Below are 15605 nucleotides of genomic sequence, written 5' to 3'. Positions count from 1 at the left end.
TGCATGGTATCAGCCTACTATCTGCCCGCTATCGGCCCGCTATCTGCACGCTATCAGTCCGCTATCTGCATGCTATCTGCATGCTATCTGCCCGCTATCTGCATGGTATCGGCCTACTATCTGCCTGCTATCTGCCCGCTATCTGCCCGCTATCGGCCCGCTATCGGCCCGCTATAGGCCCGCTGGAGGCCCGCTGGAGGCCCGCTGGAGGCCCGCTATAGGCACGCTATGGGCCTGCTATCTGCCCACTATCTGCCCGCTATCGGCCCGCTATAGGCCCGCTGGAGGCCCGCTATAGGCCCGCTGGAGGCCCGCTGGAGGCCCGCTGGAGGCCCGCTATAGGCACGCTATGGGCCTGCTATCTGCCCACTATCTGCCCGCTATCGGCCCGCTATCTGCCCACTATCTGCCCACTATCTAACTATATTTTTGTGTCTTTCTGTGTCATTTTTGTGCAATTTTTATATTATTTTGTGTCATTTGTGTCTTTTTGTGTCATTTTTATATTGCTTTGTGTCATTTTTGTGTCATTCTTGTGTTATATAAGCATATTTTTGTGTTATTTAAGCATATTTTTGTGTTATTTAAACATCTTTTTTAGTCATTTTTGTGTCATTTTGTGTCATTTTTGTAGTTTTTTAGTATCATTATGTCATTTTGTGTCTGCTTGTGTTATTTAAACATCCTTTTGCGTTATTTTTGTGTCTTTCTGTGTCGCTTTTGTGTCATTTATGCATCTTTTTATGTGATTTTGTGTCTTTTTGTGTTATTTTGGCATCGTTTGTGTCTTTTTGTCATTTTTGTGTTATTTTATCATCCTTTTGTGTCTTTTTGTGTCATTTTTGCATCATTTTGTATCTTTCTGTGCCATTTATGTGTTATTTTATCATCCTTTCGTGTCATTTTTGTATTATTTTCTGTATTTTTGTGTCAATTTTGCATCTTTTTGTGTCACTTTGGTGTTATTTTAGTATCCTTTTGTGTCAGTTTTGTGTCTTTTTGTGTCATTTTTGTGTTATTTTAGCATCCTTTTGCTTTTAATTGATTGTGTATTGATTGCAGCCTGCAGAAAGCTTAGAACCTGGCGTTGGGTTCACGGCTCGCATCCTGGTGCTGGAATTCCAAGTGTCCAAGTGGAAGAAGGACAATCTGAAATGATTTCTCCAAATTTCTGTGGATTTTCAAATTATCAATCAGGGTTGTAGTTTGTCAAATTTTTTTTACTGTCAGATCATGACACGAGGGAAAAAAACCTGGAAAAAACACTTAATCTTTTGTGTAATTTTATTTGTTTTCGTGCCATTTTTGTCTCATTTTTATCTGTTATTTTTTGCATCTTTTTAGCTTCATTTTTGCATCTTATTTGTCATTTTTCTGTTATTTTAGCATCATTCTGTGTCTTTTTGTGACATTTTTTGAATTTCAGCATCCTTTTGTGTCGTCCAGTGTCTTTTGTGTTATTTTCATGTCACTTTTGCATCTTGTCATTTTTATGTCTCATTTTTGTGTCATTTATGTGTCTTTTTGTGTCATTTTTAAAATTTCAGCATCCTTTTATGTCGTTCAGTGTCTTTTTGTATTATTTTCATGTCACTTTGGCATTTTTTGTGTCACTTTTGTGTCTTTTTGTGTCATTTTGTGTCTTTTTTGCATCATTTCTCCATTATTTTGTGTAATCTTTCATCTGCAGTAGACATGATTTATCGTTTGACGCCTCACCTCCCAGCGGCCTCAGCGGCGTGCCGTTGTGTCGGATCCGTGGGTTTGCCGGGCTGCCGTTCACCTCCAGGCGGCTCAGCTTGCACTGAGGGGGGCCGCTGGAGGCCGGACTGGCCCCGTTGTCCCCGCTCTCCTCTGGGCTGGAGCCGTCCCGAGGACCAGGGCTCTCGCTTCCTCCTCCTGAACCTCCACGCTGCTCCATCTCCCTGCAGAGTCCAGCAGCAGCGCCTGAAACACAGCCAGAGTTCAGCCAGATCCAGTCAGACCAACACTACAACCCCGGGGTTGGTCCACACAAACTCCTCAGCTCCATTTATCACAGCAGATAGAAAGTCCTGAAAGTCTGTGGACACGAAGAAGGAGAGAGGACACAGAGATACTACAATGACACAAAAATTAAACAAAATGACACAAAGGGATGCTTAAATAACACAAAAATGACACAAAAAGACACAAAAGGATGCTTAAATAAAACAAAAAGAGACAAAGACACAATAGGATGCTTAAATAACACAAAAAGAGACAAAAAGACACAATAGGACACAACACAAAAAGAGGCAAAAATGACAGGTGTTAAAAAATACAAAAATTACACAAAAAGGCACCCCAATGACACAAAAAAGACACGAAAATGACAGAGATGTTAAAATGACATGAAAGTGACACAAAAAGATGCTTAAATAACACGAAAATAACACAAAAAGACACACACAAAAATAACAAAAAACGATGCCAAAATAATGCAAAACACGGCATGAAAAGACACAAAATTGACAAAGAAGTGTTAAAATAACATGAAAATGACACAAAAATGCACAAAATGACAAAAAAGAATGCTTAAATAACTCATAAATGACACAAACAAGCACAAAAATGCACAAAATGACACAAAGGGATGCTTAAATAACTCATAAATGACACAAAGAGGCACAAAAATGCACATAAATGACACAAAATGGTATGGAAAGGTGAAAATCCTTTATGTTCTTATGGTTTCTTGAGCTGATAAATGGTCTAAATTTACGTTTTTGTGTTTTTTTGAAGATATCATGCCAGTTTTGGTGTATAGAGAGTTAAAGGAATGATGGGAAGTAGGTTAAATAGATTGACACCTCTCTTTAAGTCCATGAAGCTAGCTTACCTTAGCAAACAGAATAGCAACGATTCTTTCCGTTTTTAGGGTTTCTTGCTCTGATAAATGGTCTAAATAATGATTTTATTGTATTTTTTTGAAGATAACGTGCCAGTTTGGGTGTTTAGATGGTTAAAGGAATGACAGGAGATACGTTAAATAGATTGACGCCACTCTTTCCTTCCATGAAGTTAGCTTAGCTTAGCGAACGGAATAGCAAAGATTCTTCCTGCTTTTACAGGTTCTTGAGCTGATAAATGCTGGAATGTATAATTTTATTGTGTTTTTATGATGATAACGCTCCAGTTTTGGTGTTTAGAGGGTTAAATGAATGTTGGGATGTTAATTAGATTGACGGCACTCTTCAATTCCATGAAGCTAGCTTAGCTTAGCGAACGGAATAGCCATGATTCTTTCTGTTTCTACAGCTTCTGGCTCAGGTAAACAGCGTCGCTTCTGGCAATGTTTTAACAGCAAACCCTTCTTTTTAGCATTTCAAAGAGGCAGACTGATTTCCCAAACAGCCTTTTCTGTGATCTTTGCCGGGATATGAAAATGTTTTCACCACGATGACAACAAAAAACCAACAATCCTAAATTAAATGGAGCCAAAACAGGTCCGTCAACCAACCACACATCAAGCGTCTTTGTTGGTTCTCTGTTATTTCCACAGAAGGGAGGCAGACTAAATCCAGACCCGTCCATTTTCCTTTTGCTTACAGGAGCAACAACAGGTTGTACTGAAAGATGACGATGTGTTTGAGACGCGTATGAAACAAAATGACAAGGACAAATAAATTAAACTGTAAGAACACAGTTTCCTTCCTTCATTCAGTCATTTTTAGAAATTTTGGTATCATTTTTGTATCATTTAAGCATCCATTTGTGTCATTTTTATGTCTCTTTGTGTCATTTTGTGTTACACAAGTATCTTTTTTTCTCATTTTGGTGTTATTTTAGCATCTTTTTGTGTCATCGATGCGTCTTTTGTGGTATTTAAGCATCCTTTTGTGTAACTTTTGCATCTTTTCTGACTTTTTTGTGTTATTTAAGCATCTTTTTGATAATTTTTCTGCTATTTAAGCATCCTTTATTGTCATTTTTGGGTTATTTAAGCATCTTTTTTGTCATTTTTTGTGACAGTTTTGCACCATTTTGTGTTCTTTTTGTCCTATTTCTTTGCATCTTTTTTAGCTTAATTTTTATGTCATTTTTACATCTTTGTGTCATTTCTGTGTTATTTCAGCATCTTTGTGTCATTTCTGTGTTATTTTAGCACCCTATTGTGTCATTTTTGTCTCTTTTTGTGTAATTGTAACAACCTTTTGTTATTTTTGCATCTTTTTGTGTTATTTTAGCATCGTTTTGTGCTGTTTTTGTGTTGCTATAACTGTGTCATTCTGCACAGAAGACATTTCTGAGTTCTTCTTCATGTTGTTGTGTTTCTGTAGAGCTGCAGGGCTTCAGATTACAGTGAAAAATGATGCTAATAGTGAGGAAAAATGAGACGGGAGCAAAAAACTTGCTCAGAGTTCAGATGGTTGAGCAACGACAACACAACCTGACAGCTCAGAGCAACAAGACGCTAATTTAGAGGCTTCAGCTGTAAACTAATTTACTTCATCTGTTCCTCTACTTACAGAAAACACTAATCTGTTGAGACTTATTTAGAAAAGATACTGATTAAGAAACAAACATTTGACGGTGTTTTTTTCATACAAAAGCAGATTAATCATCCTGTTTCTATGCATCTCTGTGACTGAGCAGCTCGGCTACATAAACTAGTGTTTTTCCTCACTCTGTGTGGTTTCCTCTGGTATGACCGTAAAGACGACAGCGACACATGATGATAATAAAACTCACATTAATGCTGCTGATAAAAAGTCTTGTCCAACACAAACAAGAAAAGAACCACACAGTATGGAGGCTCTGCTGCATTTACTGCAGGATTCAGTCAGTCTGGACTGGATGTGACCGAGGTAACACTGTGGAGAGTCCCTTCCTTCATTACTTCCTTCCTTCCTTCCCTCTTTCCTTCATCTCTTCTTTCCTTAATTCCTTCCTTGTTTCCTTCCTTCCTTCATCTCTTCCTTCCTTCCTTCCCTCTTTCCTTCATTGCTTCCTTCCTTCCTTGTTGTTTCTTTCCTTCATTCCTTCCTCTTTTCCTTCCTCTCTTCCTTGTTTCCTTCCTTTCTGCCTTCCTTCCTTCCCCTCTTCCTTGTTTACTTCTTTCCTTCCTTCCTCTCTTCCTTGTTTACTTCCTTCCTTCCTTCCAGCCTCCCTTCCTTTCCTTGTTTGTTTCCTTCCACTCTTCCTTCCTACCTTCCATGTTTCCTTCCACTCTTCCTTCCTTCCTTCCTTCCATGTTTCCTTCCTTCCTCTCTTCCATGTTTCCTCCCTTCCTTCCTTCCTTCCTTCCTTCCAGCCTCCCTTCCTTTCCTTGTTTGTTTCCTTCCTCTCTTCCTTCCTTCCTTCCTTCCTTGTTTAAATCCTTCCTTCCATATTTCCTTCCTTCCTTGTTGTTTCCATCCACTCTTCCTTCCACTCTTCCTTCCTTCCTTCCTTCCTTGTTTCCTTCCTTCCATGTTTCCTTCCTTCCTGCTTTCCATGTTTCCTTCCTTCCTGCCTTCCATGTTTCCTTCCTTCCTCTCTTCCATGTTTCCTCCCTTCCTTCCTTCCTTCCTTCCTTCCTTCCAGCCTCCCTTCCTTTCCTTGTTTGTTTCCTTCCTCTCTTCCTTCCTTCCTTGTTTAAATCCTTCCTTCCATATTTCCTTCCTTCCTTGTTGTTTCCATCCACTCTTCCTTCCACTCTTCCTTCCTTCCTTCCTTCCTTCCTTGTTTCCTTCCTTCCATGTTTCCTTCCTTCCTGCCTTCCATGTTTCCTTCCTTCCTTCCTTCCTTTTGATGGAACATTTGCATGCAGACAGACAAACGCTGGCTTTTGAATGGTAATTCACAAAAATAAAAGCAATCGTCATGGCGACCAGAATGTGGCAGGCTGTGCTGGAAGGTTTCTGTTGTTTCTTGTATCAGTCCTTTACCATCAGAACCACTTAATGATTACCAAAATTAATCGGACTCAGTTTCACTAAATAAAAGAAGATGTCTAAATGCTGTATTGTCCTTCACGGTAATTTCAACATTTCAACACATGAAACAGATCAAACTGCTGAAAAACTGCATCTAAAACACGTTAAAAATCAAAGCGCACACTGATGAGATGGAACTTCTCTTCCAGTTTGTGCTCACTCTGCTTCTAATAAACACATTTCTGGAATATTTGGGGTAATGGATTATAATCAGGCCTCGTCCCTCCTTCACATTTTCTCCTCTAACCAGAGCAACATTTAAGCCATTAATGAGGAGACATAAAAAAAATAGTAGATGGTTGTGGTATTTCCAAAAAAACCTCTAAAAATGTGCTCAGAGACGACATCGGACATGAAATGAACCAGGAACTCGGGTGTTTTTTTCGCCATTTGCAGTTGAGTCAGCTTCATATACAAGAAAAATAAATTAAATAATGAAAGAGGTACAAGCAGCAGCATTAAAAAAAAGGAAAATACAAGCACAGGTTATGAAAAGATCACTTTACATATGTATTAATAATACTGTTTAAAAACAAAATAGATGCTATAGATCAGGGGTGTCAAACTCATTCTAGTTCAGGTTAGTTTGACATTTTGTCCAATCTGATCTCCAGTGACCAGAAAAATCACATCATAATAACCTATAAATAGCCACAACCTCATGTTTCCTTTGTTTTAGTGCAAAAAAGTCTATTCTGAAAATGTTCACATTTAAGGAATTATATTTTTACTAAACATCATGAACAACCTGAAATTTTTGAAGAAAAATTAATTCAATTTTGATAACATTCAGCCTCAGTTTATCATTTACACATTACAACTTCTAGATCACAGAGTGTCGACAAAGGAACACAACATTTAGTCACCTGGAACTGAACCATGTAGTATTTTACTTTATGATCGAAATGACAAAAGTCAGACTAAAAACAACAAAAACAAGACAAAATATTACAAGAATGAGACACAAAGTGACAAAAATGAGACACAAAATGACAAAAATGAGACACAAAACGACAAAAGCGAGACAAAACAAAAATGACAAAAAAAACGACAAAACGAGACAAAACAACATAGACACAAAAACGATACAAAACGACAAAAAGTGACAGAAAATGACGAAAACGAGACAAAACAAAAACGACAAAATGAGACAAAACTACAAAAAAAGAGACACAAAATCACAAAAACGAGACAAAACGACAACGAGGCACAAAACGACAAAAGTGCCGTACAAAACAGCAAATAAAAGCAAAACACAAAATGGCAATGTTAAGACAAAACACACAAGCGAGAAGAGAAGAAAATATCTGAGCATTTTGAGAACAAAAATAAATATTTAAAAAGGTAAACTGGTCATAATAATAGTGATTATATTAATAGTGTCCGACTGATGTGTTATTCTGCTTGTGACTGAGCAACATCTACTTATGAAAAGTCAGAAAATGGTTGAGGTTAATGATTTTTACATGTAAAATCAAGTCAATCCTGATAGAAAAACAACTGAAAGCCTCCATCGTGTGTTTTTGGAGCTCTGATGTCAGGATTTATAGCAGGACAAAGATCCCCAGAGAAAACTTGTACTATCACAACAAAACGATCCATCGTGGACGTAAACGATGCTGTAATCCAGGCTTCAGGTTGCTGCTCTGACGGGTAAAAAGGAGTAAAGCTTTCCAGCTGGAAGACTTTCACTATTTACAAATTAAAGTCTGATTCCGGCATCCCAGCAACAACTTTAAGGTCTTTATTTTGTCTTGGCTTCATATCTGATGATTTTATCCTCTTAATCCAGTTCCACAAACAAACATTTCATTTTGTCCTTTTGTCTGCAGTCAGACGGTCCGTCTTCAAAATACACCCTCTGGTTTGAGGTTTCAGACTTTATTCCTCAAAAATAGATTAAAACTGGAATTAAAACACACGTTTTAGTCACAGTTCTTCCTTCTTTACATCCTTACTTCCTTCCTTCCCTCCTTCCTTCCTTCCTTGTTTCCTTCCTTCCTGTCCATCCTTCTTCCTTCCTGTCCTTCCTTCCTTTCTTGTTTACATCCGTCCTTCCTTCCTTTCTGTCATTTCTGTCCTTCCTTCTATCCTTCCTTGTTTCCTTCCTTCCTTGTTTGTTTCCTTCCTTCCTTCTTGTCCCTGTTTCCTTCTTTCCTCCCTTCTTTTCTTGTTTCCTTCCTTCCTGTCCTTGTTTACTTCCTTCCTTGTTTACAACTTTTCTTCCTTCCTCTCTTTCTTCCTTCCTTTCTTCCTGTCGGTTTCCTTCTTTCCTTCCTTCCTTCCTTACTGTCCTTGTTTCCTTCCTGTCCTTCTTTCCTTCCTTGTTTGCATCCTTTCTTTCTTCCTGTCCGTTTCCTTCTTTCCTTCTTTCCTTCCTTCCTTACTGTCCTTGTTTCCTTCCTGTCCTTTGTGTCCTTCCTTCCTTGTTTGCATCCTTCCTTCTTGTCCTTATTTACTTCCTTCCTTCCTCATTTACATCCTTTCTTCCTTCCTTGTTTTCTTCCTTCCTTGTTTCCTTCCTGTCCTTCCTTCCTTTCTTGTTTACATCCGTCCTTCCTTCCTTTCTGTCATTTCTGTCCTTCCTTCTATCCTTCCTTGTTTCCTTCCTTCCTTGTTTGTTTCCTTCCTTCCTTCTTGTCCCTGTTTCCTTCTTTCCTCCCTTCTTTTCTTGTTTCCTTCCTTCCTGTCCTTGTTTACTTCCTTCCTTGTTTACAACTTTTCTTCCTTCCTCTCTTTCTTCCTTCCTTTCTTCCTGTCGGTTTCCTTCTTTCCTTCCTTCCTTCCTTACTGTCCTTGTTTCCTTCCTGTCCTTCTTTCCTTCCTTGTTTGCATCCTTTCTTTCTTCCTGTCCGTTTCCTTCTTTCCTTCTTTCCTTCCTTCCTTACTGTCCTTGTTTCCTTCCTGTCCTTTGTGTCCTTCCTTCCTTGTTTGCATCCTTCCTTCTTGTCCTTATTTACTTCCTTCCTTCCTCATTTACATCCTTTCTTCCTTCCTTGTTTTCTTCCTTCCTTGTTTCCTTCCTGTCCTCGTTTCCTGCCTTCCTTCTTGTTCTGGTTTCCTTCCTTCATTTTCTTCTTTCCTCAGTGTTTTACTTTCATACGGTAAATAAAGGAGCTGCTCTGTTTTTCTGAATCATCTTTCTCACATAAAACCACTTCAGGCGACACATTCAGCTCAGAGACCACAAACTCTTGACTTTAACTTCCACATGGAGGCCAAATGTACAGAATGACATGTAAGAAACCCCCTCTGGCTGCAGCCTGGATCCATTCAAGGACATTTAAAGGATCTTTAAGAGCCCATTTAACCCTCAGAACCCCAAAACCTGCTGCCGAGTTCCAAAGACCTGATGTCTGGACAAAAAAACGCCCAAATTACATCATATATGAATCGTCAAAAACTATACAAACTGAAAATAAATCATGTTTTTGAAACTTCTCACAGTCGTTGCTCACCATCTCACACTGTCGTCAGAAAACTCAAGTATAATTTTAAAATCAAAACTTTTCATTGAAATTTTTAGTTGGCAAAAATGTTCTTATGCTGATCAAATTCTGCAAAAAATAAAAAATTCTGGACTTCTCAATGAAACAATAAAGCTGTTTATAACTTATCTGTGACCAACAGTCACATTACTAAAATTCTGGGACTTTTTGGCTGAACTGCAGGCAGTGTTTAAAGAAAGTAGACAGGAGACAAATATGGAAACTGATCTAAAAATGTAAGTAGAGCTTCAATCTCAGTTTGTTTGCTTGTTTATTTTTTTCAATTTTGGTCAAATAAGTCATCTCAGAAATTTAATTCTGGCAGACCGAGATAAATAATATCTTCAGTGTACAATAAATATACATTTCTTACAATAAAAAGACTACAAGATCAGTTTCTCACTTACAGAACTAAACAGTACAGCTAACTGCCTATTTATTTATTCATTCATTTATTTATTTATTTTATTGTTTCCGATCCAGGCAGGAGGGAAATGTGAAAACTAGACAACAAAGTGTTTGTATCCTGCTATAAAAAGGCCAAATCTTTGCTTTTCTTTTTGTTTCCCACAGTTTGATTAGAAATCCCTGCACATTGAAGTCTTTAGTTCTATACTTTTCCTATATGTGAGCTCAGACTGAAGGAATTCCAGAAGCAAGATTAAAATTAACTTAAACACTCATATCATATAAGCTATCACACTATTAGGCCATATTTTGTTCCTGAAATCATTAATATATCACTGTATTTATTTATCTTCATAATTAAGTGATGCTGAAGCAGCTATTTCACAAATTTATCCAGCAAAGCCGCTTTTCCCCACGTACTCCATTCAAATAACAACAAAATTAATATTTTTGCTTGATTTTTCGTCATAGCCACCTACAAAGTCCCGATATTTTAAACACCGGTAGAATCTTATTGTTCTTCTGAAAAATTCGGCTGACATATAAAAGTGATTCTTTACTGTATTGTCCTCTTTTTTCGATTTTAGAAATCTTTGTACGACTCAAACTGAGTGATTTCTAGCATGTAAACATGTTTAAAGTTAAGCTAACAGCTTGCTAGCTTCTTTAAACACTACTAACCTATCATATAAGCTATCAAATGACATTACTGGGCCACATTTTGTTCCTGAAATTAATAATATGTCACTGAATTTATTTATGTTTGTAATTAACTGATAAGGCAGTTAACTCAGATTGTCCAACTCGTACTTCGCAACGTACTTCATTCAAATACCGCCAAAATCAACAATTCTCTCGCCTTTTTTGCTCGCTATCGATAAATTCACAATATTTTCAATTCACTTTCTGAACCTTAATGATGTTCTGAAAAATTCGGCTTCAATAAAAAGTGATTATTTACCACACTGTCCTCTCAGGTGTCCATTTTTAAAGTCTTTTGACAGCTTCAGACTGAGGGGATTCTAGCATGTCTAAAGTTAAGCTAACAGTTTGATAGCTTCTTTAAACACTACTAACCTATCATATGAGCGATTAAATGACATTATTAGGCCACATTTTGTTCCTGAAATCATTAATGTCATTGAATTTATTTATATTTATCTTTAACTCACAGTGATTCCCGCGTTGACGGGAACGCTCTTCCTTCGCGACGTACTCCATTGAAATACCACCGAAATCAATCATTTACTCGATATTGATTGATAGCTTTCGAGAAATTTACAATATTTAAAATATTTTCTGAATCCCAATGTTGTTCTGAAAAATACGGCTGACATATAAAAGTGATTATTTACAATGTTGTCTTCTCAGGTGTCAACTTTTACTTGCATTTGTGGATATGAGACAAACAGCTGCAGCTCATTAAATCAGGCTAATAATGATCCAGGTGCGAAATTATACATTTTATTCATTAAAAAAAGAGATTAATTTCTAGAAATTTTGAATGACCTCAGACTAAACTAATAGATGCTTCAATTAGTTTCATTATTATTATTTTAATTCATCTGTCAGCACTGTCAGCGGTATTATTCATTTTTAAACACCAGCAGAAAATCCTAAAATCAGGTCATTAATTAGATTTTTCCAGCAGCTTCATTTTATATGCAACATATAACATAAAATCAAATGCAAACTTTCATGAGAAAGCATTTAAATGTGTAGTTGTTTTCAAATAATGACCAAAATAAATGTTTTTAGCTTCAATTGTCAAAATATCTTATTTTTTTAAAGTTTTAAAATCATCAATTGTTGAAATTTCCCAGTTTTTTCCCCAAATAATGGCAGTAATGAAGGAATTTTCAATTGTCTAAATTATCTCCTTGTTTTTTCAAATAACATAAATGCTTTTTTATCATCAATTATTTAAATGTGTCTTCATTTTTTCCATTTGTGACCAAAATAAATGTTTTTTAATCATCAATTGGCTAAATATGTTAGTTTGTTTTAAAAAAAATTACTAAAATAAATGTCTTTTTATAGTCAATTAGCTAAATATATCTTAGTTGATTTCAAATAATGACCAAAATAAACATTTTTATCATCAATTATATAACTATCATAGTTTTTTTTCAAATAATGAACAAAAGAAACGTTTTTTATTGTCAGTTGTTGAAATAGCTCAGTTTTTTCCTCAAATAATGATTAAATGAAAGGTTTTTTATTAGTCAGTTGTCTAAATATCTTAGTTTTTTTTTTTCAAATAATGATCAAAATAAATATTTTTAGTGTCAGTTGTATAAATATCTTAATTTTTTAAAATGACTAAAATGAAGAGTTTTTTTTATCATAAATTGTCTAAATATGTCTTTTTTTCAAATAATGACCAAAATAAATGCTTTGTATCATCATCTTTTGAAATATCTCATTTTTTTTTTCAAAATAATGACTAAAATGAAGGGGGTTTTTTGTAATCAGTTGTCTAAATAGCTCCCTGTTTTTTTCAAATAATGACTAAAATAAATGTTTTTTATAGTCAGGGAAGCATTTGGTGACTGCTAGGTAAAGCTCAAGAAGTTCTAATGACTTTATTGTCATAAAATCATCAAATATAAGTTAAAAATTTAAACTTTCCCATGTACGTGATGCATGAATATGACATGACATCTACTTACATGTGAATATCTTCACATTTTCCTGTGAAATTAATCTTATTCTTAAGTCAGAAGTGCCACAAAACTCTAATATGTAGTAAATGTGTGGAGCTTTTTGTCTTTATCCATCACTAACTTTTGCTTTCGAGCTCATTTCCACTCACTTTTTAGGAAGTCGGTGTTCCTGTCAGGGAATAAACTCCATCCATTGGTGAGAACCAGTGAATCCAGCCTGAGAGGAGGTGAATTTTTCAATGTTTTCCAACTGTCCTGGCAACAAAACCCCAAAATTTAAAAAAAAAAAAAAAAAGTGGAGCGAGCAAAGAGATGCAAAGCTGAGGAGTGATGAGGACGAAGTGCTGCTGCTGGCTGAGCAAAGAGCAGTGATGAAGGCAGGAGGAGGAGGAGGAGGAGGAGGAGGAGGTTTGGGAGGGAAACCCAGAGACTAAATGACATGCATGAAAAAACACACCGCCTCCAAATAACAGCCTTTAACCTCAGAGAGTAAATACACTGCTGCTATCAGCTTAAAGTGGACAAAACGAGCCGCCTCTTTATTCTTTAGAGTCCAAATGAAGGATGTGATCACAGATTTAGAAAGGTTCATTCATTTACCAGATGTGAGACAACAGGAGGAGAAAAAGGTGATTAAAACTCAATAAATCACCAAGAGATATGCAGAAAATGTTGAAAAAGTTACGACCAGAATGTGATTCCCAGAAAGAGAGAAGACAAACTGACTGTCTGCCCCCTATTGGTGGGAAAAAGTTGAACAGATCTGCAGAAATGTGTGGAATAAACCAAAAACCATAAGGATTCGGGCAGAAAGTTGTTTTCTGGATGGAATAAACATTTAGAACTTCAAGGTTTTAGACAGAAAAAACCCTGAAAAACTCTAGGAAATTGAACAGAAAGCAGTATTTTGAGTGGAGGAAACCTTTACCTGGACAGAAGATTGTATTTTGGGTGGAATAAACCTTTACAATTACAAATTTTTGGAAGGAAGGTAGAATATTGAGTGGAATAAACCACTAGAACTACAGGTACTGGAACAGAAATAGTATTTTGAGTGGTGTAAACATTTAAAATTACTAGCTTTTAGACAGAAAGTACTGTACTGTAAAAAAAATTAAAATTATAGGAAATTGAATAGAGAACAGTATTTTATGTTGAATCAACCTTTACTTTGACAGAAACTAGTATTTTGGGATCAATAAACTTTAAAACTAAAAGTTTTTAAACATTAAGTAAGTTTTTTTGGTGGAATGAACACTTAAACCGTAAATAGTTTGACAAAAATTTGCATGTTGTGTACAATAAACCACTAAAACTATCAGGATTTGGGCAGAAAGTTGTTTTCTGGATGGAATAAACTTTTACAAGTACACGTTTTCAGACAGAAGGTAGAATATTGAGTGTAATAAACCCTTAAAACGACAAGTTTTTGGACAGGAAGTACTTCTTTTTGGTGGAGTAAACCTTTACAATTAAATCATAAATACATTAATATGAATAAATGTCAAGCTGTGTTGTGTGTAATGAGTGCAGAGCTTGTTGTGTTTTCTGTGTGACTGCTGCCTCACTGTGGTGTTTTTGGGGTAATGACCTGAGAAAACAGATTCATCCAAGACTGCTTCAGTTTTTCACAATTTCATTATGTGATCCAGAATCAATCCATAAAGTTCCTGCCTGCTATGCTACTGCTACGTGTTCTTGGTTCAATTTTCAGTCACCAAATGAAGCCAGAATAAAACTAGATGAGATATTTACCTGAGTGGAACCTGGAGGGGTTTTTTGTTTCCTAAAAAAAAAGGACAAAATTTTCTCATTCACTTTGTTCTGAAAATTTTAATGAACCATAAATGTTCATACAAATAATTAATTAATTAATTAATTAATTAATTAGTTATAATTAATGTTACACATTATTGCCCCCACCTGAATGCTAACAGGAAGTGAAGTGTAGTTTGTTGCTCCAAGTTGTTTGTAGTTTTTCCTCTGAGTTTATTAAATAGCCGCAGCACCAGATAAGAGGTAAAGTTAGAATATCATCACACATGGACAGAATTTTCAGTGATTGGTGAAATAATTGTTAAGCTAGGCTGTTAGTTGTTTAGACAGTTTGTTAAACTTGCTGTTGGTTCAGATTTAGTCTTTGTTATTGCATTATTTTGTTTTATACATCACTTGGTGTGTTGTTTAATCTCTTTTGGATCTCTCCCCCAAAACTCTTTTGTTGTTGAAGCTTTCACATAACAACAGGCAGGGTGCTCATTCAGACATGAAACAGTCTACGATGCCACTTATCAGGTACTTATAAGGCAGTGTTGAGATCTCTACCAAGAAGTCTTGCAAACATTTACACTTTTATTAACTTAAGTCTTTGGTTGTTGCAACTTTTATGGAAGAGTCAGTAGGAAGTTCAATATATACATAGAACAGTCATGTTTAAGAAGAGATGGGGTCATCAATACCACTTATGAAGTACTTAGAACTCAATCTTGAGATCTCTACCACGAGTTCTTACAAACATTTACACCTTTATTAACTTAAATCTTTGGTTGTTGCAACTTTTATGGAAGAGTCAGTAGGAAGTTCAATCTGTACATGGAACAACCATGTCTAAAAAGGGATGGGGGACTACAGTACCACTTATCAGGTACTTAGAATGCAGTCTTGAAGTTCCTCCCTAGAGAGTCTTAGAACCATTCATACCTTCATTCAGGTGATTCTTTTGTTGTTACAACTTTAACAGTCTATAATACCACTCATCAGGTGCTTAGAATGCAGTCTTGAGATCTCCACTGTCAACGTCTTGAGTCATTCCTCACCTCACAGTTGCCTAACTTCTGACACCTAGATTCGTCTGAGTTTTGCTTCATTAATTGTGCATTAATAGTGTGATTTCAGGGTGACAACATCCATCTGGGACTTGCCATCAGTCGAGCAGATCCAAAGAGGAACCTTGGAGTAGAGGTGAAACTTCTTCAAGAACCAAAGAGGGAAGTCCGGTTTGGGGACCTGTGCGACCCTGAAGGTGCCCAGTCATGCTGCATCGGCGTCCGTTGCATCGATTTGATGGCGGTGCTGTCATTTGTCATTCGTATTTCAAACAAGTC

At 36.4% G+C, this 15605-nt stretch overlaps 1 protein-coding gene across 2 annotated transcripts in view; it reads right to left on the bottom strand.

Annotated features, from left to right (window-relative positions):
- Positions 1-12846, bottom strand: part of LOC111573928 (DNA-binding protein SATB2) — a 40178-nt gene extending 27332 nt beyond the window's left edge. The window contains exons 1-2 of one of the 2 annotated variants that reach the window (XM_055008160.1): positions 12651-12846; positions 1720-1947 (exon numbers count right to left, since the gene is read on the bottom strand). In XM_055008160.1, the coding sequence (XP_054864135.1) occupies positions 1720-1921 (202 nt within the window). In that variant the 5' untranslated portion in view covers positions 1922-1947; positions 12651-12846. The remainder of the gene's footprint in view (positions 1-1719; positions 1948-12650) is intronic. The other variant, XM_055008161.1, reaches the window with a different exon arrangement.
- Positions 12847-15605: the final 2759 nt, after the last annotated feature.

Source organism: Amphiprion ocellaris, chromosome 24, assembly GCF_022539595.1.
Source record: "Amphiprion ocellaris isolate individual 3 ecotype Okinawa chromosome 24, ASM2253959v1, whole genome shotgun sequence".
NCBI lineage: Eukaryota > Metazoa > Chordata > Actinopteri > Pomacentridae > Amphiprion > Amphiprion ocellaris.
Note: the sequence above shows the minus strand (reverse complement) of the source record. Positions and strands in the feature narration are given on the sequence as shown.